The sequence below is a fragment of the Dioscorea cayenensis genome, chromosome 3, assembly GCF_009730915.1.
Source record: "Dioscorea cayenensis subsp. rotundata cultivar TDr96_F1 chromosome 3, TDr96_F1_v2_PseudoChromosome.rev07_lg8_w22 25.fasta, whole genome shotgun sequence".
NCBI classification, from domain to species: domain Eukaryota; kingdom Viridiplantae; phylum Streptophyta; class Magnoliopsida; order Dioscoreales; family Dioscoreaceae; genus Dioscorea; species Dioscorea cayenensis.
The window spans coordinates 18046256-18070725 of record NC_052473.1 but is presented as its reverse complement, the minus strand read 5'-3'; the positions used below and the strand labels follow the sequence as shown (position 1 = coordinate 18070725).

Here is a 24470-nt window from a genome sequence, read left to right as displayed (position 1 = left end):
GATCACCATTCAATGTGAGACGGCAAATTAGCTTCAACTTCCCCTCACTGACACCAAACCTGTACACCTCCTTCACTGTCTGCAGATACACAGACTGCATTTCATGACAAACATACAAAATCTTTTTCAAGTGGAAGTTCTCCAGACCATGAAACTTCACCCTCTCCTTAGCAACCCATGTTTTCCGATCGTTGAGCTCCCATATCACCACCTCTTCTGTTATCCTGTCCCTTGTACAATACACAAGAATTCCATTGGCACTGCAATGCATAGACTTTGCCTCCAATCCTCGGCTCGCCACCGGTTCACTGATCAACTTCACTATCACTGTTATAATTTAGCACCGCTCCATCCAGTGTCATCCAATACAAATCTCTTCCAATCGAGACACCAGCCTTGTGTTCCGGTTCGAAACACACATATCTTGAAAACTTGCTCACCAATCTATTACAATTCCACTTATTCTTCTTTTCGACAATATACCCTGAATTCAATGGCCTTTGTCATGCATTCCCATCTGGCAAGAAACCCCGGCCAGCCCGCCTCCAACTCATCTCTGCCCACTATTTTATTGTCGCGTATAATACTAACAACTTCTAATACCTTTTGTATGTCATCAGTTACAAGCTTGTAAGCAAATATTGCTTTGATATGATTATCATCTTCATGTATCAGTCCAAATGCATGGCACCATCCATCTATAATTATATATATATATATATAACTTCGTAATCTTTCATGACTTTTTTTTTTTTAAATTCATACTTCATACATTTATAGTAGGCGATAATTATATATAACTGTCAACCATTGGATAGCCAATGGTATGACACCAAAGTGTAAGGGGGAGGTCATGGGTTCAAATCTCTCTCCCAACAGTACTGTTCACTATACTGTTTATATACTGTTTGCCCGGGAATTTTATACTATTTTTATACTGCATATATATTGTACATCCGGGTTTTAGTGTTGTTTGGTACTGTTTATATTCATAAACCTTGTCGTCTATTATTCAAAAAAAAAATAATAATTATTATTATTATATATAACTAATGCATAATGCAAATTAAACTTAAAAATCTCCTGAAGTAAGAACAAATATATATATATATATATATTCCCTAATTTTTATTATATTGAGAATTTCTCCATTTGCTCTGGTCTTGTTTTCTATTTTGTAAAAAAAATATTATTAGGGCATTGCTATCATCACAAAGCATCCATAGTTTTACATTCAATATAATTTAAGCAATCATTAACATTTAGTACACTTGTAATATTACATCCTACAAGTGTGTGAGAGGCCGTTCATAAAGATAATTTATTTTATAATTTTTTTTAAAAAACAACAAGTGGCTTGTCTCACTAACATATGAGTGTAGCTTTCAATATCACACCATTAACACATTACACAATAAATTTATTTTTAATGTCGTAAACCACTTGAACCAAATGATTTTGACTTATAAATTTTTATTTACAATATTAATTATTAGTATAACTAAAGTTATTAACAAAACATTACTAGTAATTCATAATAAATTAATAATAATTATTACTTTTTTAAAAAATTGGATCCGAAGTCAATCAACTTCAACTGCCAATTCTTCTTAAATAATTTCAGGACTCAAAAACCCTTGGGCAGTTTACTTCACAAATTAAGTCTCATATACTGGAAATGCAATTTTTACTCAATTTCTATTTAGTTAAAAAGACAATAATGTAGTTGTCTTACATTATAGGCTATCAGTTTACTACAATATTTTTATTTAATATGCATCAATAAATTAAAATTTGTAACATTTATAAATGTAAATATATTTTTTTTAATAATAAATGTTTATTATTATTAAAAAATTGTGTGAGTTCTTTATTCTCCTTTAATAGGATTTATTGGCTAAAAATAAATAAATCATAAATTAAATTTTAATTATTTATTATTTCAATGATTGGTAAAATAGCAACATAATGAATTAAACCACTTACTTATGGTTAAAACTCGGAACCTATTGTTAGCAATAATCAATCTAATCAAATTAGGGTTAGAAAAAAATCGTTCTAATCAAATTAGGATTATTAATTACAATTAATTGATATTTAATCAATAATTGATTAATTATCAAGGATCGATCACATAAACACATGAATATATGTGAAAGATCAAGTTACCTCACACGTAAAATCCTCCAACCCACACAAGTAAAGTTCTCGAACTTTTCACCCTTGATTCGGAAGAAGTGATGGCTTTTTTTGCTCTAAACAACTAATGTCAATATTAGGGTTTTTGTCATGGCCACCTTTTGATGGCAATCACAATTCATTTTTTGAAAACCTAATCTCATTTCACATATATATATATATATATATATAAAAGGAGGTACTATATCTTTAGCAAATAAGTCTATATATACTAATTTTACTAATCACAATCATTAATTTGAAATCAATACAATGTAAGTTCATAATAATATATCATCAAACATGAATAATAAAATACCCATAATTATACATACAATGAAATAAAATTATTTTATTATTAAACTATAATTAAAATTGGCCTTATATAGCATACTAGTTTTTCACCTGTTACATTAAAAAATAGCAATAATATTTCTAATATTCTGTAGTTGTTCTGTTTCTCAGCTACTTAGTAGTTCTTTACCTCAGGAAAAAAAAAAGACAATTTTCACAAATCATCTGCAGATAAAACAAATTAGACAGGATCAAATCATCACAAACTAATAAAAACTTCCATACATTCCATTCCATCTCTGCGGACTGATAATCTATCATTCTATTTATCTAACAAAACACAAACAATGCACATTGAGATCGAGTAGATGATATATCTTGAGTTTCAGATTGCAGTAACTAAAATGGTCTAACAAAGTCTAGAAAACAAAACCCAACAGTCTTAACTGTTATTCTTGTTGCTCTACAGTTACACTACTACTCATGAATCTTATAGTAATGAAATAACAACCTATCCTTTGATCCACTATCTTTGTTCTCAGATGAAGAAGAAGAAGAAGGCCATGCTTCATCCCCATTTAAAGCAGCAGGCCATGGAGACATCATATAAGGAGTCACCTGATCACCAATCAAGCTAAGAGGACAAATCAGCTCCAACTTCTCCTCACTGACACCAAACCTGTACACCTCCTTCGCCCATTTCTGAAAGAACTCCGCCTTTGTCTGAAAGAACACAGCCTGCATTTCATGACAAACATACAAAATCATTTCCAGATGAAGGTGTTCCACACCATGCAACTTCACCCTCTCCTTTGCAACCCATATTTTCCGATCGAGGAGCTCCCATATCACCACCTCTTCTGTTTTCCTGTCCCTCGCACAATACACAAGAATCCCATTGGCACCACAATGCAGAGACTTTGCCTCTAATTCTGCCCATTGCCATGGGTGCACTGATCAACTCCGCAGTCTCACTCTCACTGTTATAATCTAGCACCTCTCCGTCCAGTGTTATCCAATACAAATCGCATCCGATCGAGACACCAGCCTTGTGATCCGGTTCGAAACACACATATTTTGGAAATTTACTCACCAATCTCTTACAATTCCACTTATTCTTCTTGCTACAATATACCCTGAATTCAATCTCCTTTGTCCTGCATTCCCATTTGACAAGAAACCTCGGCATGTGCACCCTGCACCACATTTCTGCCCACTATTTTATTGCCGTATGAAATATTAACAATTTCTAATGCCCTTTGAATGCCATCTGTTGCAATCTTGTAAGCAAATATTGCTTTGATATGATTATCATTTTCATGTATCAGGCCAAATGCATGGTAGTTTTCTAGTTTGTTTTCTAGTTTGTCTTTCATTTGTGGTATCATTAATCTTCTTCTGGTGATGGGGTTGTAGACAATTTTCCGGTCATCGGTTGTGCACACGAGCAGGAATCCATTGGAAGATAGCATGTCAGTTACTGAGAGGTCTCTCAGATCGAGAGGGAGATGGTTCAATGATGGTGACTTGAGACGATGGTTAACTGGATTAAAGTTCAAGTCATTGTTGTAATTTACATGGAATAAACCTGCAAGAACTGGAAGACCATTGGAGGATTTATAAGCATTGGCAAACCATGGATCATTTATGATTTTGAGCCATGTTTTGGAGGTGCTCTTGAACTTGAAGATGGATTTTGCTGGCAGCCTCAGAAGGATCTCTGTTACTACATCTTCATTGATGACAGTTTTCATCTTTTCTTGCATGTTGCATATAGGAAGCTGCTTCTTCATCGTCGGAACTTTTTTTTTCTACCAGTTTGAGGAGGCCTCAGATACAAGAAGATGAATTTTATCTTTTCAACTATTTGTATTTTCGTTCTTATTTTTCATTCAGTATTTGCTGGTTGTTTGTTGTTGAGATATGTATTTCGCTCCGGGTGACTGCCTCTCTAGTCTCTAGTTTGTGTTTTTGTTTCGTTTCTTGCACTTAGTTTCTGCCTGTACCTGTCTCTCTTCTTTAATAAATTTAAAATTTATCTAATTAATAAAAAAAAACCAAAGGACTCCAACTGCCTTATTTGTTTACTTGTATTTTTTTTTCTGAGTTCTTCACTGCTGGTGAGAACTCTTTTGGTTTGTTGCTCTTCTTTTTTATCCACTTTTCTTAAAAACCCTAATAGCAGCAAAGAAGAAAACGAAGGCAAGAAGGAAAATTCATGATCTTTGACTTTGAGCAAGTGTGGATGTGAGGGAGGTAGGATTTTGAGGAAGTATTGTGAGTGTTTTTATTAATTGGAGATATTGGAATTAGTTTTTATTTAAATTTGAGTTTTATCTTAATCCAATCAAATTTCTAATCCATTTATAATTACGTATGTATAGATATATATCTCTAACTTTGTAGTCTTTATGACTTAATTTTTTTTTAAAATTCAAATTTTTAATTCAAACACTGTTAGAGTAACTTGATTCCAAAATATATATCTCTTATTTGACTGAAGTTTATCACAACTTTTGGATCACCAAAATATTGTTTGTGAAAAAAAATCTAACTAATTATTTCTATAGCCCTACCAACTGGGCAACATGCATGGTTTAACTTGAATAATTATTTTTTTAATAAAATAGATAAACCATAATTTATTAAAAAAATTGAATATAACTGTACAGTTTATAAATAAGAAAGTCTACAAACAAGGGCATCAATAACGACGCAACCTACAAAGACCGAACAGTGTCAAAACAACAAACACAATCAAAATAACAGATCCACTAGATGCAGGTGGCGGATTTAGAGGGGGGCAAGGGTGTGCTCAAGCACCCCCTTGCCCATATATCTATATATATATATATATATATATATATATATATATTATTACAATATTAATAATTATCATTTGTATGGAAAGTGATATTATTTTTTTTTTCAAAATTATACCTATAATATTAAAAATAAATTAAATAAAAATAATAAAATTATTATATTAAATAAAATTGATGTTGGGTGACCATAATAAATAATATGGCTAACAAAAAAATCTTCAAATATTTTGTTTTAAAATTTTATATTTAGATATATTTTTTATTGAACTTATCAATATATTATTATCAATTTTTTTAGGATATTAATTTAAAAAAATATTAATAATAAATATAAAAAAATAAAACTATAAAAAAATACTATTGCTATTTCAAAAATCTCTAAAAAAACAATCATTGTATTCGTGAGTTTTCTTTCTTTTCTCAATCTCTTCCAACTTTTCGAGGTTTTATATTTTTATCTTTCATATAGACTTATTATGTATTTTTTTAATATTTATTTTTTTATATCCGAATTAATTTGTTTAATTTTTTTTGTAATTTTTGTTGTTTAAAAATATTTGATATTTATTAAATAATTATTTGATATTTGTTAAATATTTATTTGACTATTTGTTATGAAAATTGTTGTGAAAAGGGTTAGATATTTGTTGTGATTATTTACTATAATAAATTGATTATTTATAAATTATTTTTTAAATAATTGTTGCATAAATGAATTTATATTGTTAATTTGTGCAAAGTCATTTTTTTAATTGTATTATTTGTCAATTTGATGTTTAACATTTAGTTAAATTATTTGCTAATTATGTAAATATGATAATTTTTTTACACCTAATGAAACCAAAATTTGTAGATGGATGTATATTTTATTTTTGAATTGTTGATTATTATTGTCTCAATTTGAATTAATTAAGTTATATAATATTCATAAAAATTTTTAAATTTGAATTCAGCACCCCCTAAATTTTGTTTCTCGTTTCATCACTGACTAGATGTGGAAAGGAACAAAGACAGGTACCAAGGAAAACTGCTCCTAAGAGAAAAGAAGCAGCAAGTGATGCTAGCCCTCACTACACCTGGACATCAGGGGCTGCTCATCTCTCCTCTCCTGAGCTCAACAAACTCCAGACTTCTTATGACTGAATGCGAAGACTCCTCCAACTTTTGTCTCTTCTGTTCAGGAGCTGCAAAAACCCAATTCAAAAACTTATGAGAAACTTTAATAATCACATAAAAGGAAGTAGCAAACATATTTATATTTTACTATTAAGACTTGAACAAACATGTTTTATAACTTTAAATTTCTAAAATAATTCTAAAGTCTTCTTTCAATACTGATTTCATATTTTATAAATATCCGGGTGATTTTATTTCAATTACATACAATTCTTAAATACAATTTTCCATTAAAAAAAATATGAAAATAATTAAATAAAATAGCAGAAATATTCACATGAAACTTATATATATATAAGATGCTTTTTTCCATCGTTTGATCTCTCCATAGAGATCAGGAAAGAACCCGAATCTCAAGGCATATGATCTACTATATAAAGTCTTTATCCGTTCGCGCGTTCGCGCGCACACGTAGCAGTGACAAGCGAAGATGGTGCTAGGGTTTCATCCCTGTTCCCAATCCCATTCTCTTCTCCAAACCCTAGAAATCCTCTTGAATTCCTTCTCCCTTCGCCCTGGAAGTACCAGCACCACTCGCTCCCGTGGTCCTCATGCCTCACATTCCCCTCTCCGCAGCCTCAAACCCCCCTCGAAGTCGTCGCCGTCGCTGTCGCCGTCGCCGCAGGATCTCAATTTTAGGAGGCTCACATCTCGGGTCATCGAGCTCACTCGAAGGAGACAGCTGCGGCAGGTGTTAAATCTCTTTGTTCTCCCCTGATTTATCCATTTTCGATTCCTCAGTGATTTTGATTTTTCTCTAGATTTTGAGGGAAATAGAGAAAGTGAAGAAGAGGTGTGGGAAGTTGAGTACTGCTGTGATGAACGCTGTCATGGAAACATGTGTTCATGGCTGAGACATTGAGTCTTCTATTCGAGTCTTTGAGGAAATGTTTAAGCCTGCGAGTTGTGGTGTAACGCGGTGTAAATGGCCAAGTGTAAATTGCAAAGACTGAATTGTACCTAAAAATATTGCCTTGGACTAAATCGACCCAACTTGACCAAATATGAGGACTTAATTGTACCTAAAAATATTAGAATGACTAAAAAGATATAAAAGTACATAATTAGAGTGACCTGTAAAGTAATTAAACCTTCTTTTTTTTATTTGAATAATTGGAGGAGACAACAAGCATATGTCCTTTGTGTTTTGCATTTAAGGTTATGGTATGGAGGTTTGAATGTTAAATTGTTTGGAGGAAAAAAAAAGGGGAATGAGTGACAACATCTTTGTTTAAGTAAATTATACATGGGTTCTTCTCAAACAGTGATATATATATATAAATTTAATATGGACAAGTAAATTTAATATATCATTTTCAAAGAAGAGTGCAATGACATGAAAAATGGAAATTTGGTTGTTTATATTATTATTGGGGAAACTGTAAGACTGTTCACTTTGATTCTTGATCATTAGCTTTGGGCATCCTGTCATCATAATGTTTGCAGGGAAAGATAATCCTGATTTGTTGATCGCATTATCTGCAACTTCTTTGCCCATCAAGAGCAATGCTGCTTTCTGATGAAACATCCTTCTATTGATATTGAAAGGGTTGAGGCGAGGCTTGAAGAATTGATGAAGCATTCCATATTCTCGAGTCTCTGGAAAATGGTACAGCTCTGGGAAGCCCTAAATTATCACCCCGACTTATATATGGTCTATTAAATGGTCTGAGATGCAGTGGTGACCTTATTGATTTATTGCTATATCGGATGCATCTTTTTTCTTTTCTGTTATTCTGATGATAATCTACTCTTCTTATTGTGGTATATTGACCATTTTATATTTCTGTTATGGTGGAATAAAAGCAGTGATTTCTTGTGATTATATGCAAAACCTATGGTTCATCTACAGAAATATAAATCTTGTGATTATATGCAAAACCTATGTTTCATCTACAGAAATATAAATATATATATATATATATATATATATACATACATATATAAACTTCATGTACAGAATATTTTATGATTTTCAAGGAAATATGTTGCTTAAAACATCTCATATTTGCATCGAGAATTCAATGGCAAACTGCACTTCCTTGTCAGTGTCTGTCCAAGGAACCTTTTGTCAGGCATCAATCTCATTGCGCATTTCAAATTAAAGATATAATATAAAGAATGAAATTGGCCTATCACATTTACTAAACAATTTAAAGCTAGAGGTATGCAAATTTAAGCTAGGTTAAGCATATCTTTGAATTTTCCTTAAAGAAGAGCTTCTTCTTTGTCCGTCTGTTTTTCCAAGAAATCTTTTATCTGCATTCCCTAAAAAGAAAGTTTTGATTCATCCTGAATTTTGAAATTTGTCACATTTTTCCTGGATTTTCCTCTTCTAACATATTTTAATGGTAGGGGATATGTGCCATGCCAATGGCCTTGTAGCACATTACCAAGTTGTGCTAAAAAAAGAAGACCAAGTCTTGCTATACAACCTACTGATAAAGGTTATTCTGCTTCCTCAGACCCAGAGGCCAATAAGTCTATTTACTATATTATCACCTGCAATGATGAGATAGTTTACAAGACTTCTGTGTTTGATTTAAAATGTTACAGATGTATAATTTTCTCAGTGGTTCTTGAAGACTGATTCCCCTCAAGGTGCATTAACTATAAGAGATGAGATCTTACGCCAAGCGTTGAAGCCTGATAAAGTGACTTATAATACATTGGTTTTTGCATGTGTGAAATCTGGAGATCTAGATGCTGCATTTCAGTTGATCACAGAAATGAAGGTCTTGAAAAAGTATTTGGAAGGCCATTTAACTTATGTGATTTATTCTACTTTGGCACAGAAAAGCAAATGGATCATGAATCATAAATATATCTTTATGCAGGAGGAAGCTCAAAAAGCTAACAGCAATGAATTCTTTCTGATGTTGTTACTTACACTACTTTACTAAAGGTACTTATGCGGAAGCTTGATGTGATCACTCATTAACATGGCCTATCTTTACCCTGCAAGTATAAGCATGACTATATTGAAGCTTCTATCCTTGAAAATCTTATTTACGTTTTAGTGATCACTATTAAAAACATATGGTTATAATTTTAGCAGTGTCTAGCATCAAATAATTTAATAGTGCCCAAAGATCTTAACTTAAATCTTTCCATCCTACTTAATTTTAATTTTCAATCAGAAAACAGACTGTATGCAATTCCGTTATCATGTTTATGATCTTGGATGATCATTGGCATACTTGCCATATACTAATTTATGGTTTCACACATAGGTTTCTTGTTGATGATTGTTTTGTAATTGTGGTTGTTTCTTAACATGTTGATGTTTCGGAAAAAAATCTTTTAGATATTATCCAAAAAAGAAATGGTCTTTCCTGGAACAGCAGAGGTGGAATGGTATATATATATATATATATATATATCTGTTTTTAATAAGTAATTTACTATGTGCAACATGAACAATAATGATGAATTATATGAATCTTTTATTTTTGTCAAGAAAGATTGTGACCTTGCGAATTTCATGTTCTCTTGTGGTTTATCCAGCTAGAAAATTTTGGAAATCCATTCATTGAACAGTCAAACGGATGGCGGTTTGATCATGTTTCCTTTGATTTGTTACTTCCCCTTTGTTTATGCCTCATTAGCTTTCTTGACAATGCTTGTTTAATGCTCCTTTTCATATCTGTTTTATATGCTATCATCTTAATTAATGAAATTGGCGGAGGGGATGTTAAATTGGAACTAGGCAAAATAAAAAACTAGCTGAGCAGCTGCAGGAACAAAAACATTTGAAGCAGTGTATTCCTGCTTAATTCATAGTAAATTAGATTGACAATTAGATGGTAATCCATGCTCTCTCCAGTCATTTGGGACCTTGTTTAAGGCCAATAACTAAGTTCATGAGTGATGCAAGACCTTGATTTTACAAGGCCTATAGACAAATGAGTGGATTTGTGGAAAGTTATAATTGTTTATTTATTTAACTATTATGGTCATGATATCATTCATCATTGTGTTGCAGGCTGTTATTAAAGCGGAGATTTTATCTGGATTCACCAGTCATCGTTTACTCCATACATCCTTCCTCAGGTTTTGATCTCCTAATTTCCCATCTATTGGTTACTTCTCTCTTTCCAATTTTTCAGAAGTTGACTGGTGATTAATTCTTCTATTTTCAGGTTACATTAGACGATCCAATTGAAAAGTACTTGACTTCTTTTGAGGAATCTAATCCATTGCCTTCTAGCCTGGCATTGAAAAAGGTGGTCATGCGTTGCTTCAGAGATTCTGTAGTTCCTGTTATAGATGACTGAGGCAGCTGTGTTGGAATTCTCCACTGTGATGAATGTAAAATGGCAAGTCAATATCACCATATAGTAATAATTCTCTCTACTTCATCTCTTCCCTCTATAGTCTTTCTACTTGTTTCCATGTCCTAGTGCATTTGCTAGTTTCTTCTAGGCAATACCATGATTATACTCCTAGTGCAAAATTCACATTAGCATCATATATCTTTGTGATTTGTGGTGTTGGTCAAACATATAGAAAACATAAAAAGGTTCTCCTAGGATCACCATGAAAGCAAATGACTAATTTTAAGGACTTCCAAACCAAATCATTGAACCGGGATTCTCTATAGATGTTTTAACCCCCTCTAATGTAGTCATTTATTTATGCGATTAATTTTGGTGGCCATGGTTTTACATTCAGGGTGCGATTTATGATGAGATAGATGATTTATATGGTATCTATGTCTTACTTTGTAGATAGTAATGCTGGATGTTATGAATGGGATGCGCCTCTTTCAACCATGATGAGAGGAGTGCCACCTTGTCTAACCATATCAACATCCATTGGCCGTGTGATCGATCTACTCTTAGAGAAAAAGTACAAAATGTTCATCATTGTCAAAAACAGCAACATCATCTACAAAACCACCTACAGTTCAAGCTTGAGCCCAGTCGGAACTTTCACCCATGACAAGCTGTTCCAGCTCACAATTCCTGCTTTCCAAACATTGTAAGACAATTTCCACAAATCATCTGCTGATGCAACAAATTAGACAAGGTCAAATCATCACAAACTAACAAAAAGATTCACACATTCCATTCCTTCTGATCGGCCTCTGTAGGCTGATGATCTATCATGCTATTTATGTAACAGAACACAAGCAATGCACATTGAGAGTAGATAATATATCTTAAGTTTCAGATTGCGGTAATAAAATGGTCTAACAAAGTCTAGAAAACAAAACCCAACTTAACTGTTATTCTTGCTGTTCCACATTTACATTAGTACTCATGAATCTTGCGGTATTGAATGAAGCACCTAGTGTTTGATTTACTGCTTTTGTTCTCAGATGATGATGATGATGATGATGATGATGATGATGATGGACATGCTTCATCTCCATTTAAAGCTGCAGGCCATGGAGACATCAGATAAGGAGTCACCTGATCACAATTCAATGTAAGATCACAAATCAGCTCCAACTTCTTCTCACTTACACCAAACCTGTACACCGCTTTGCGTGTCTGCACGAACACTGCCTGCATTTCACGACAAACATACAAAATCTTTACTGGTCGGAAGTTTCTCCGGACCATGCAACTTCACCCTCTCCTTAGCAACCCATCTTTTCCGGTCACTAAGCTCCCATATCACCACCTCTTCTGTCAATCTCTCCATTGCGCAATACACAAGAGTTCCATTGGCACTGCAATGTATAGACTTTGCCTGTAATCCTGCGCCCACCACCGGTTCACTGATCAACTCCGCTGCTTCACTCTCACTGTTATAGCTGAGCACCGCTCCGTCCAGTGTCATCCAATACAAATTGCCTCCGATCGAGATACCAGCCTTCTGTTCCGGTTCGAAACACACATATCTTGGGAACTTACTCACCAATTTATTACAATTCCACTCATTCTTCTTGCTACAATATACCCTGAATTCAATCTGCTTTGTCCTACATCCCCATTTGACACGAAAACCTGGGCAGCGCTTCTGCAACTCATCAATGGGCACTATTTTATTGTGGTATATAAGCCCATAAATATGTAATGCCATTTGTATGTCGCCTGTTTCAAGCTTGTAAGCAAATACTGCTTTGATATGATTGTCTTTTTCATGTATCAGGCCAAATGCATGGCACTCATCTTGTTTTTCTCTCATTTTTGGTATCACTAATCTTCTTCTGGTGACCGGGTTGTAGACAATTTTCTTTCCATCTGTACACAAAATCAAGAATCCATTGGAATAAGGCATGGTAGATATGCTTTGCAGATTGATATGGACATGGTTCAATGATGGTGACTTGAGACGGTGATTAACAGGATTAAAGGTCAAGTCATAGTTGTCATCTGCATGGAAAAAACCTGCGAGAACTGGAGGACCATTGGAGGATTTATAAAAATTTGGCAAACCAGGGATCAGTTATGACTTTGAGCCATGTTTTGGAGACGCACTTGAACTTGAAGATTGATTTTGCTGGCAGCTTCAGAAGGATTTCTGTTACTATGTCTTCATTAATGACACTTTTCTTTTTTCCAGGTTTATTGCTTGTATGAAGCTGCTTCTTCTTCTTCATTATCGTTGTAATAACCTTGAGAACACTTGTTGATTTCTTGGATAAAAGCTTCTTTTTCTTCATCATCTTAACTTTGAGCAAGCTATAGCTTGGATGGGAGGGAGCTTGGTTTTTCTGGTACTATTGTGCCTGTTTTTATGGGAAATATTGGAATTTTTTTTTTTTTTAATTTCAATTTGGGATTTATCTTCATCTAATCAAATTTCTAATCCATGTGTTACATATATATATCTATATATATATATATATATATAGTTTTAATTCTGTAATCCTTGATGAAAAAGAAAATTAGACTTTATACATTTATAGAAGTGGATAAGTATAGTGCATGATGCAAAACTTAAATTATCTCATAAGGCAAGAGCAAAGAATACATAACCTGGATTTTATAGCACATGATCTACAAAATCAAAACGATTAAATAATTTGTTTCTTTTGTATTTAGGATTTTTACTTTTGTTTGGGCTTTGTTTTTTGTTTTATATTTATTGATTTTTCTTAAAAAAAGTCATAATTTATCTATTATTTAAAGTAATAATTTTATTATTATTTTATTATGTCAACGGGTTTCACTCGTCGACTAACAAATTCTTTTTATGAAAAATAATTTTATTTTTGGGTTTATAAATTTTATAATTTTTTAATTATATAATATAGAAATAGATTGGTAATTACTTTAAAAAAGATTGAGTGCCATTTATTTTAAAAATTATTAAATTGAGGTAATCCAGTGGGTTAGGATGATCACATCTTGATTCCATTGTAACAATCTCAGAATGGAATCCATGAGATCATCTCTCTCCTCTCATTGAGACATTTATTCCATAATACCCATTCATTTTGTTAATATATATATTATCATCCGAAAGCATACATTCAATATATTCTAAGAAATCATTAACATGTAATGCACTTGTAATACTACGTCCCCACAAGTGACAGATAACTTACGATAGAAATAATTTATTTTATAAATTTTGGTTTAAAATATAAATGATTAATACACACACCTAAAATTATCCATAGTTATGTTTTCAATCTCCCAAAAAAATTGTTTGCACTAAAAAAATCTAACTAATTGCAACAGTAGCTCAGCCAGCTGACCAACATAAGAACTGAAAGACATATTTATAACTTTAAATTTCGAAAATAATTCTAAAGCCTAAGATCAATGCTAATTCTATTTTTAATAAATATTGAGGTGAATTTATTTTAATTATATCTATAATTTTTAATTTTTTTTAAAAAAATGAATAAACCATAATTTTATTAATAAACATAATTCTTAAATACTTAATTTATTTATTTTTTTATAAAAGAAATAAAACCACGAATTTATCAAGATTTATTTATTTATTATTATTATAAAAATATATATATATATAAACCATAATTTATTGGAAAAAAAAACAAGTAACACCACATCCACTGTTAAGTGGATAAGTACAGACAAAAACAAAACAAACAATAAGATCCCACCGTTTGATCTCTTTCTAGAGATTAGGAAGTAACGCGAATCTCGAGGCATTTGATCCATTCGCGCGTGGTCGTTCTTCTTCTCTCGCGGGATCGATGCTGAGTAGTAGTGACAAGCGACGATGCTGCTAGGGTTTCATCCCCGGCCCCAATCCCATTCTCTTCTCCAAACCCTAGAAAACCTTGTGAATTCCTTCTCCGTTCGGCCTGGAAGAACCAGCGCCACTCGCTCCCGTGGTCCTCATGCCTCGCATTCCCCTCTCCGCAGCCTCAAACCCCCCTCGAAGTCGCCGCCGTCGCTTTCTCCATCGCCGCAGGATCTCAATTTTAGGAGGCTCACATCTCGGGTCATCGAGCTCACTCGGAGGAGACAGCTGCGGCAGGTGTTAAATCTCTTTGTTCTCCCCTGATTTATACATTTTCGATTCCTCAGTGATTTTGATTTTTCTCTAGATTTTGAGGGAAATAGAGAAAGCGAAGAAGAGGTATGGGAAGTTGAGTACTGTTGTGATGAACGCTGTAATGGAAGCATGTGTTCATTGCCGAGACATTGAGTCTTCTATTCAAGTGTTTGAGGAAATGGCTAAGCCTGAGAGTTGTGGTGTAGATGATATATCCTATGGAATCCTTTTGAAGGTATCTCAATAACTTAAATTCTTCTTTTTTCTCTGGTTTTTGATGAATAATTGAAGGAGGATGCAATCATTTGTCTTTTGTGTTTTACATTTAAGTTCATGGTATGTAGGTCTGAGTGTGAAATTATTTGGAAAAAAAATTAGGGAATTGATGGGTTCTTCTCAAACTCTGTGTGTGTGTGTGTGTGTGTGTGTGTGTGTTGTTTTAATTTAATATGGATAGGTTGCTTTATCGGTAGTTACCATCACTTGGAAAGCAAGAATCTCTACCAATCCTCATTTGTTGACAGTGTTATCTGCGAATCCTTAATTTGTCCATCTTGAACAATGCAGCTTTCTGATGAAACATTCTTCTATTGATGTTGAAAGGGTTTAGGTGAGGCTCGAAGAATTGATGAAGCATTCCAAATTCTCGAGTCTGTGGAAAATGGTACAGCTGTGGGAAGCCCAAAATTATCGGCCCGACTTATATATGGTCTGTTAAATGCCTTACTTGAGGCAGGTTAGTTTGAGATGCAATGGTGACCTTATTGATTTATTGCTATACCCAATGCATCTCCTTTCTTCTCTTATTTTGATGATAATCTACTTTTCTTATTGTGCTATACTGAATCGCTTTTTATTTTTGTTGTGGTGGAATGAAAGGAGTGATTTTTTTATTATAAGGATAAAACTGTTCCTTGATATTTTGATATTTTGGACTAGGTTACAAAACCTATGCTTCACTTACAGAAAATATATATAGAAATGTCACCTACAAACTGTTTTATGATTTTCCCTTGCATATGTATTAGTCTATCGCATTCTGAAGAATTAAAACTTTGTTGCTTAAAACATCTAATATTTGCATTGAGAATTCAATGCCAGAATGCACTTCCTTGTCTGTATCTGTCCTAGGAAACTTCGGTCAAGGATCAATTTCATTGCACATTTAAAATTAAAGATAACATAAGCAGAATGAAATTAACCTATCACATTTTCTAAACTTCTTAAAGCTACAGGTATGCAAATTCAAGTCAAGTAAGCTTGCCTTTAAGCTCGCTCAAGTTTCTAGTTGCTTCTAGTTTGAAATACACTAGACTAGAAGTGATTAATTTAGTCTTTGACAGGGTGAGCATATCTCTGAGTTTGCCTTAAAGAGGAGCTTCCTCTTTGTCTGCCTGTTATTCCAAGAAATCTTTTGTTTGTTTTCCCTAAAAAAAAAGTTTTGATTTATCCTCAAGTTTGAAACCTTTCACATTTTTCTTGGATCTTTCTTTTCTGACATATGTTAATGGCAGGCGATATGCGCCGTGCCAATGGGCTTGTAGCACGTTACCGAGTTGTGCTGAACAAAGAGGAAGACCAGGTCTTGCTATACAACCTATTGATGAAGGTTATTTTGCTTCCTCAGACCCAGAGGCCAATAAGTCTATTTACTGTATAACTTGCAATGATGAGATAGTTTACAGGACTTCTGTGTTTGATTTAAAATGTTTCAGATGGATACTAATACATCATTATAATTTGCTCAGGGGTACTTGAAGACTGATTTCCCTCAAGGTGCATTAACTATAAGAGATGAGATCTTACGCCAAGGGTTGAAGCCTGATAAAGTGACTTATAATACATTGGTTTTTGCATGTGTGAAATCTGGAGATCTAGATGCTGCATTTCAGTTGATCACAGAAATGAAGGTCTTGAACAAGTATTTGAAAGGCCAGTTTTAACTTATGTGATTTATCCTACTTTGGCACAGAAAAGCAAATGGATCATGAATCATAAATATATCTTCATGCAGGTGGAAGCTCAAAAAGCTAACAGCAGTGAATTCTTTCCTGATGTTGTTACTTACACTACTTTACTGAAGGTACTTATGTGGAAGATTGATTTGATCACTCATTAACATGGCCTATCTTTGCCCTGCAAGTATAAGCATGACTATATTGAAGCTTCCATCCTTGAAAATCTTATTTAATGTTTTAGTGATTACTATAAAAAACATATGGTTATAATTTTAGCAGTGTCTAACGTCAATTAATTTTATAGTGCTCAAAGATCTTATCTTAAATCTTACCATCCTACTTAATTTTAATTTTCAATCAGAAAACAGACTGTATGCAATTGCTTTTTCATATTTCTGTTCTTGGATGATCATTGGCGTACTTGCCATACATTAATTTATGGTTTCACTCATAGGTTTCTTGTTGCTTAATCCTTTTTCATTCTTTAATTTTTTCAACTTAGACTCTGGATTGTTACTATCTGGATTGTTACTATCTGGTTCATTTCAATTTTACATTTCTAAACACAATTGTAGGGTCTCGGGAGCAAAAAAGATCTTTGTTCAGTGCAGGAAATTGTTGTCGAAATGAAATCATTGCCTGATCTGTATATTGATCGGACAGCGTATACTGCAATTGTTGATGCAATGCTAGCTTGTGGTTCAATTCAGGGTACTTCCTCTCTATACTCTCTTTGACTGTTTCTATTGGTTAATCAATATCTTAGTTTTTTTTATAAAGCATCTGTATGCATTGATGAAGAAGTTTCTACGGTAGATTTTAGCATGATTTATAATGCTTTGGATTCTGAATATGTGCCTTCACATTGACAAAGTACGCACTTAACACACACAACATGTAGGCACTTTATTAAGATGAAATTGTATACACATTCAAGTAGATATTTATAACATGCGAAATTGTGGTCAGTGTTTCTAATCCGTCCATTTTTTTTCGAGATTGAAAGGTGCCTTATGTGTTTTTGGTGAGATAATAAAGCTGGCAAATGAGAGTAATAATCTGCGACCAAAGCCTCATCTTTATCTTTCTATGATGCGGACCTTTGCTCTTAATGGGGATTTTGATATGGTCAAGAAGCTTCATGTGAAAATGTGGTCAGATACTGTCGGATCGATTTCTCTGTCAGCACAACAAGAAGCTGATGAGCTCCTGATGGAGGCTGCAATAAATGATAATCAGGTATTGCTCTTGTTCATACACCCCAAATGTGATGTTGAAATAATGTGTATAAATACCTAGCTGCATTTGAATACTTCTATGTGATATCACCATCATTCTCTGAAGTCAGCTGTATGCTTCAATGCTACTATCTACAAGAATATGTTAAGATGTATTGCAGAAAATTGCTCAGATGTGGGATGAAAATTTATTCTTCCCATCATTATGGTTTTTAAAATTCCACTTTTAGTTTTTCAATGATCATGAGTAAGCTAGTTTGAACCAGGGTAAAAATTGGATACTTTTGAGTATAAAAACCAATTGTTACTGAAAAAAAGCCCTTGTTGTTGAGTAAGAAGAAGTTTCTTCAATGCCAGGCACCCTATAAGGATTCTTTCTTTTGTAAATTTTTCAAACAACTTAAGTGCAACTTAGATTTCGTTGCAAGATACATATTAGTGCCTGACTCTGAGAAACTTAAATATCCATCAAGTTTCTTCATTTAATTATTGCACTGTTGTTTCTTATTGTTTCCACTTGTAGCTAATGTTGATACTTGATACTGTCAAATAGCATATTCCTAATGAAATTCAACTTGAGCTGTTTTTACTGTAATATTTTCATTGCCTATAGTGAGCTTTGCTTTGCACTCTGATTTAAAAACCATGTCTTCCCTCTACTATAACAAAATTAGTTTTGAGTTCTGCGTGACTCTTTTTTCTTTTTTTGTTATGACTGTTTGGTGATTGCTGTTCTTTTTCTTTACAGGTTGATGTTTCGAAAAAAATTCTTCTAGATATCATCCGAAAAAGAGATGGCCTTTCTTGGAATAGCAGAGGAGGAATGGTATATAAATTATCTTTGAGAAATTGGCTATGTGCAGATGAAGAATAATGATGAATTCGTATGAATCTTTTGTTATTGTCTAGAAAGATTGTGGCCTTGGTAATTCCACGTTCTCTCGTGGTTTATCAAGCTAGAAAATTTGGGAAATCCATTGATTCAACAGTCAAATAGATGGTGGTTTGATCATGTTTCCTTTGACTTGTTACTTCCCCTTAGTTTATGCCTCAAATTAGCTTTCTTGGCAATGCTTGTTTAATGCTCCTTTTCCATATCTATTATGTATGCTATCATCTTAATTAATGAAATTGGTGGAGGGGATGTTAAATTGGAACTAAGGTGGCAAACTAAAAAAACTAGCTGAGCGGCAGTGTATTCCTGATTAATTCATAGTAAATTAGATTGACAATAAGGTGGTAATCCATGCTCTCTCCAGCCATTTGGAACCTTGTTTAAGGCCAATAACTAAGTGCATGAGTGATGCAAGACCTTGCTTTTAGGAGGCCTATGGACAAATGAGTGCATTTGTTGAGAGTAATATATATATTTTTTTTTGTTTAACTATTATGGTCATGATATCATTCATCATTGTGTTGCAGACTGCTCTTAAAGTGGAGATTTTATCTGGATTCACCAGTTCATTGTTTACTCCATACATCCTTCCTCAGGTTTTAATCTCATAACTTCCCATCTATTTGTTACTTCTCTCTTTCCTATTTTTCAGAAGTTGACTGGTGATCAATTCCTTTATTTCAGGTTACATTAGATGATCCAATTGAAAAGTACATGACTCCTTTTGAGGAATCTAATCCATTGCTTTCTAGCCTGCCATTGAAAAAGGTTGTGATGCATTTCTTCAGAGATTCTGTGCTTCCTGTTATAGATGACTGGGGCAGCTGTGTTGGAATTCTCCACCGTGATGATTGTAAAATGGTAAATCAATATCTCCACATAGTAACAATTCTCTCTACTTCATCTCTTCCCTCTATTGTCTTTCTACTTGTTTCCATGTCTAGTGCATTTGCTAGTTTCTTCTAGGCAATACCAATGATTAATTATACTCCTAGTGCGAAATTCATATTTGCATTATCTATCTTTGTGATTTGTAGTGTTGGTCAAATATATCGGAAACATAAAAAGGTTTTCCTAGGATCACCATGACAACAAATGACCAATTTTAAGGACTTTTAAACCAAATTATAGATGTTTTAACTCCCTCTGATGTTGTCATTTATTTATGCATTTAGTTTTGGCGGCCATGGTTTTAACTTCAGGGTGCTTTCTGTGATGAGATAGATAATTTAGATGGTATCTCTATGTCTTACTTTGTAGATAGTAACAGTGGATGTTTTGAATGGCTCTGCAGTTGGATGCGCCTCTTTCAACCATGATGAGAGGACCGCCGCCTTGTGTAACCACATCGACATCCATTGGCCGGACGATCGATCTACTCTTAGAGAAGAAGTACAAAATGCTCATCATTGTGAAAAACAGCAACGTCGTCTATGAAACCACCTACAGTTCAAGCTCCAGGCCAGTTGGAACTTTCACCCGTGACAAGCTCTGCCAGCTCACTAAACATTGTAAGACAATTTCCACAAATCATCTGCTGATGCAACAAATCAGACAAGGTCAAATAATCACAAAGTAACAAAAACCTTCACACATTCCATTTGATCTCATCGGCCTCTATAGGCTGATGATCTATCATGCTATTTATGTAACAGAACACAAGCAATGCACATTGAGAGTAGATGATATATCTTGAGTTTCAGATTGCAGTAACAAAATGGTCTAACAAAGGTCTAGAAAACAAAACCCAACTGTTATTCTTGTTGCTCTACGGTTACATTACTACTCATGAATCTTATTGTAATGAATTAACAACCTAGACGTTGATCCACTATTTTTGTTCTCAGATGATGATGATGATGAAGAAGGCCATGCTTCATCCCCAATCAAAGCAGCAGGCCATGGAGACATCAGATAAGGAGTCACCTGATCAACATTCAAACTAAGACGACAAATCAGCTCCAACTTCTCTTCACTGACACCAAACCTGTACACCTCCTTCGCCCTTGTCTGAAAGAACAAGGCCTGCATTTCATGACAAACATACAAAATCATTTCCATATGGAGATGTTCCACACCATGCAACTTCACCCTCTTCTTTGCAGCCCATATTTTCCGATCGATGAGCTCCCATATCACCACCTCTTCTGTTTTCCTGTCGCACGCGCAATACACAAGAATCCCATTGGCACTGCAATGCAGAGACTTCGCCTTTAATCCTTCGCTTGCCACGGGTGCACTGATCAACTCCGCCGCCTCACGCTCACTGTTATAATCCAGCACCGATCCATCCAGTGTCATCCAATACAAATCGCCTCCGATCGAAACACCAGCCTGCTGTTCCGGCTCAAAACATACATGTCTTGGAAACGTGCTCACCAAAATCTTAGAATTCCACTCTTTCTTCTTGCTACAATATACCTTGAACTCAATGTCCTTTGTCTTGCATTGCCATTTGACAATCAATTCCGGCCAATGCTGTGGCAATTCATCTCTGCCCACCAATTTATTGTCTCGTGTAAACCTATGAATTTCTAATGCCGTTTGTATGTCATCTGATGCAAGCTTGTAAGCAAATACTACTTTGATATGATTATCATTTTCATGTATCAAGCCAAATGCATGGTACCAATCATTGGTTCTTTCCATTTTTGGTATCATCAATCTTCTTCTGGTGACTGGGTTGTACACTATTTTCTCATCATCTGATGTGCACAAGAGAAAGAATCCATTGGAAGAAAGCATGTCAGTTACTGAGAGGTCTTTCAGATCAAGAGGGAGATGGTTCAATGATGGTGACTTGAGACGGTGGTTAACTGGATTAAATTTCAATTCATAGTTGTAATTTACATGGAATAAACCTGCAAGAACTGGAAGACCATTAGAGGATTTATAAGTATTAGCAAACCATGGATCATTTATGATTTTGAGCCATGTTTTGGAGGTGCTCTTGAACTTGAAGATGGATTTTGTTGGCAGCCTCAAAAGGATCTCTGTTACTACGTCTTCATTGATGACACTTTTTATTTTTTTTGGTTTCTTGGATAAAAGCTTCTTCACCATCACTACAAACTTGCACAAGAATGAAAGAAAGACAATTAGGGTTTGAGAAAATATTCAGTGTGTGGGTGTGCATATAGTAGAATCATAGATTGATGAGTGACTTGTGTTTTTTTGTTGGAGATATTGGAATTTGTTTTTTTATTTAAATTTTGAAGATTCGGGATTTATCTTAATCTGTTTTTTTTTAAAGCATAATGTGGGCTTCTTTTCAAAAATAAAAAAATAATGTGATCAAACGTAATTCGGTTTGTTTAGGTTTCTTTGATTCTAAACATTTCTAATCAATGAGGATTTTTTTTTTTTAAAATTCAAACTATATATATATATAGTAGTGTAGTATATGTATGGTGCATGATTCAAAACTTAATAATCTCAAAATTCAACAATAAGATAACTTTTCCTTTATCATTATATTATTATTATTATTATAAAGCATCCGTATTTTGACATTCAATATATTTTAAGAAATCATTAACATGTAATACACTTATGTATATTACATCCGTACAAGTAACGCGCAAGTATGTCTATATATACATATGTATGTATAATGTATATGATATATGTATGTGGGAGAGAATGCATTTTATAAATTTTAGTTTAAAAATAAATTATGATTGTAACTGATATTTAAGAAGTCATTTATTATTAATGAATAAAAATAATTAATTTAAAAACATTATCACTCCCCCTTCTGCCTAGAAGTGATCCACTCCCTTTTAGTTTATGAAGGCCTTGGACATCAGAAGGTGAACCTTGCCTTTACGACTGTTTTCTTTTGTGTTTGTTGTTGTTATTGTTTGTTTTGGTTAATTTCACCCATGGTGACTATCTGTTTTGTGATTGTCTTCTTGTTTTTGTTCGTTTAGTTATAGACTATTTATTTTGTTTCCTTTTCAATAAATTTATGATTTATCTATTTTATTAAAAAAAACTTTCAACTTCAAATTGCGTTTCTACCTTAAAAAATTTTAAAACTCAAAATCTCCAAGATAACTTTAATTCCGAAGTGTCTCTGTTTCATCATTTGTACTTCTTTACAATTTAATAAATAATAATGACGTGTTATATATGCCCCTAGTATTTTATCCATCATTATCTTTTTGATCTCCCAAACAATTGTACGAAAAAAAATAAACAATTACGTCTAAAGCCGCCACTTGACCAACTTGATTTGACATGGATAATTATATATTTTGATTATTAAGAATAGAAAAAAAAAACATATATATATATATATAACTTTAAATTCCTAAAATAATTCCAAAGATTTAGATCAATACTGATTTTATTTTTGTTAAAAATCATCAATATGTTAAGATATATATATTTTTAAAATTTAAAATGCTTAATTATTTAAGCGTACAAAAACTATTTTTTAGATTTAAAAAAAAAACATATTTTGGAAATAACTAAATAAAAATGGCAGAAGAATTCACAAACGAACTCATTGTGTGCAAGTTAGTCAAAAAGACAGTCCATGCTTAAAAAAAAAAAAGAAGACCAATCAAACTAAGGAAAACATAAATCAATTGACTTGTTATATTTCTATTCATTTTCTTATTCCAAAACTTACACTCTATCTTACTTGCCACGCAACTTCTTAAAACCGAGTAACTTGCAAAGACTTCTTCAAATTCCAATCATATATATATATATATATATATATAACCACCATCACAACCACAACTTTCATTTAATTTAATATATACTACAACAATCATGGCAGGAAATGGAGTTCAAGTGCTCAAGAAATTAAGGAGAGGCATAAGAAAGGTTATGTTTTTGTTATCATTCAATGCAAAGAAATGGTTCATTTCATCATCTCTGAAATCTCCAAACTTGGCAAAGCTTATTAGCTTTAAAGATCAACCAAGTTTGATCAATTGTTACACAACTGATGAAGATGAGTTCTATGAAGTTGGTTCATCTTTAAGTGTCTCAAGGACTTCGAGTTCGGCTTCGGAGATTTCAAGAACAATTAGCTCCGCCTCAGCAACAACCGATAGTTCATCATCTTCAGGGGATGATATTAATGTTAAAGCTGAAGCTTTTATTGCTAGTTTTTACAAACATATTCAGATGGAAAGAGAGGTGTCTTTGAAGCTCAGGTATTGCAAGCCAAGTGATGATGATTTGGAGAGGACCAAGTCTTTTTGAATGTTTATATTGATGTGTGTTTTGATCTTTGATGGAGTACTAGATTTACAATTTTTGCCAGGTATGTATTCCATATGAAAGAGGGTGTGTTTATTTTTATTTCCCTTTCTTTCTTTTTTTTTTTTTAAATAATTTTTTGGTTTGATTTTGTTCTTTGGTTCATTGATTTTGATGTTAAGTGGCTCATGAATTTTTGTGGAGAGCTACATGGTCCTTGTATGAATTTGCATATAAAATAAATGAGATTCTCATT

General features: G+C 33.3%; 4 protein-coding genes across 15 annotated transcripts; 3 read left to right on the top strand and 1 right to left on the bottom strand.

Moving 5' to 3' along the window:
* Positions 1-2693: 2693 nt before the first annotated feature.
* Positions 2694-22123, bottom strand: LOC120251239. Its single transcript, XM_039259790.1, has 3 exons — positions 20990-22123; positions 2984-3159; positions 2694-2697 (listed from the first exon to the last, which is right to left on the bottom strand). The coding sequence occupies exons 1-3, from the start codon at positions 22055-22057 to the stop codon at positions 2694-2696; spliced, it is 1248 nt and encodes a 415-aa protein (XP_039115724.1). The 5' UTR covers positions 22058-22123.
* On the top strand, positions 6890-12834 carry LOC120249319 (pentatricopeptide repeat-containing protein At5g10690-like). Of its 11 annotated transcripts, XR_005532826.1 has the most exons (10): positions 6890-7164; positions 7235-8082; positions 8829-8920; positions 9030-9219; positions 9311-9378; positions 10459-10526; positions 10616-10813; positions 11204-11456; positions 11797-11906; positions 12723-12801. XR_005532826.1 is itself a non-coding variant. In XM_039257824.1 (2 exons), the coding sequence occupies exons 1-2, from the start codon at positions 6904-6906 to the stop codon at positions 7325-7327; spliced, it is 354 nt and encodes a 117-aa protein (XP_039113758.1). In that variant the 5' UTR covers positions 6890-6903; the 3' UTR covers positions 7328-8328. The 11 variants fall into 11 exon arrangements, 1 of the variants encoding a protein (XP_039113758.1); XR_005532831.1 differs by having other exon boundaries at positions 8022-8082; positions 11797-12834; XR_005532827.1 differs by having other exon boundaries at positions 7920-8082; positions 11797-12834.
* LOC120249302 (pentatricopeptide repeat-containing protein At5g10690-like) lies at positions 14601-20996 on the top strand. Of its 2 annotated transcripts, XM_039257814.1 has the most exons (14): positions 14601-14885; positions 14956-15138; positions 15507-15639; positions 16418-16512; positions 16652-16679; positions 16776-16813; positions 16918-16986; positions 17437-17572; positions 17868-18100; positions 18848-18925; positions 19522-19590; positions 19679-19855; positions 20289-20505; positions 20842-20996. In XM_039257814.1, the coding sequence occupies exons 1-14, from the start codon at positions 14625-14627 to the stop codon at positions 20910-20912; spliced, it is 1788 nt and encodes a 595-aa protein (XP_039113748.1). In that variant the 5' UTR covers positions 14601-14624; the 3' UTR covers positions 20913-20996. The 2 variants fall into 2 exon arrangements, with proteins under 2 accessions (XP_039113748.1, XP_039113740.1); XM_039257806.1 differs by having other exon boundaries at positions 16652-16813.
* A 1656-nt stretch (positions 22124-23779) lies between the features above and the next one.
* On the top strand, positions 23780-24217 carry LOC120251232. The gene has a single exon (XM_039259777.1). The coding sequence runs from the start codon at positions 23780-23782 to the stop codon at positions 24215-24217; it is 438 nt and encodes a 145-aa protein (XP_039115711.1).
* The last annotated feature ends 253 nt before the right edge of the window (positions 24218-24470 follow it).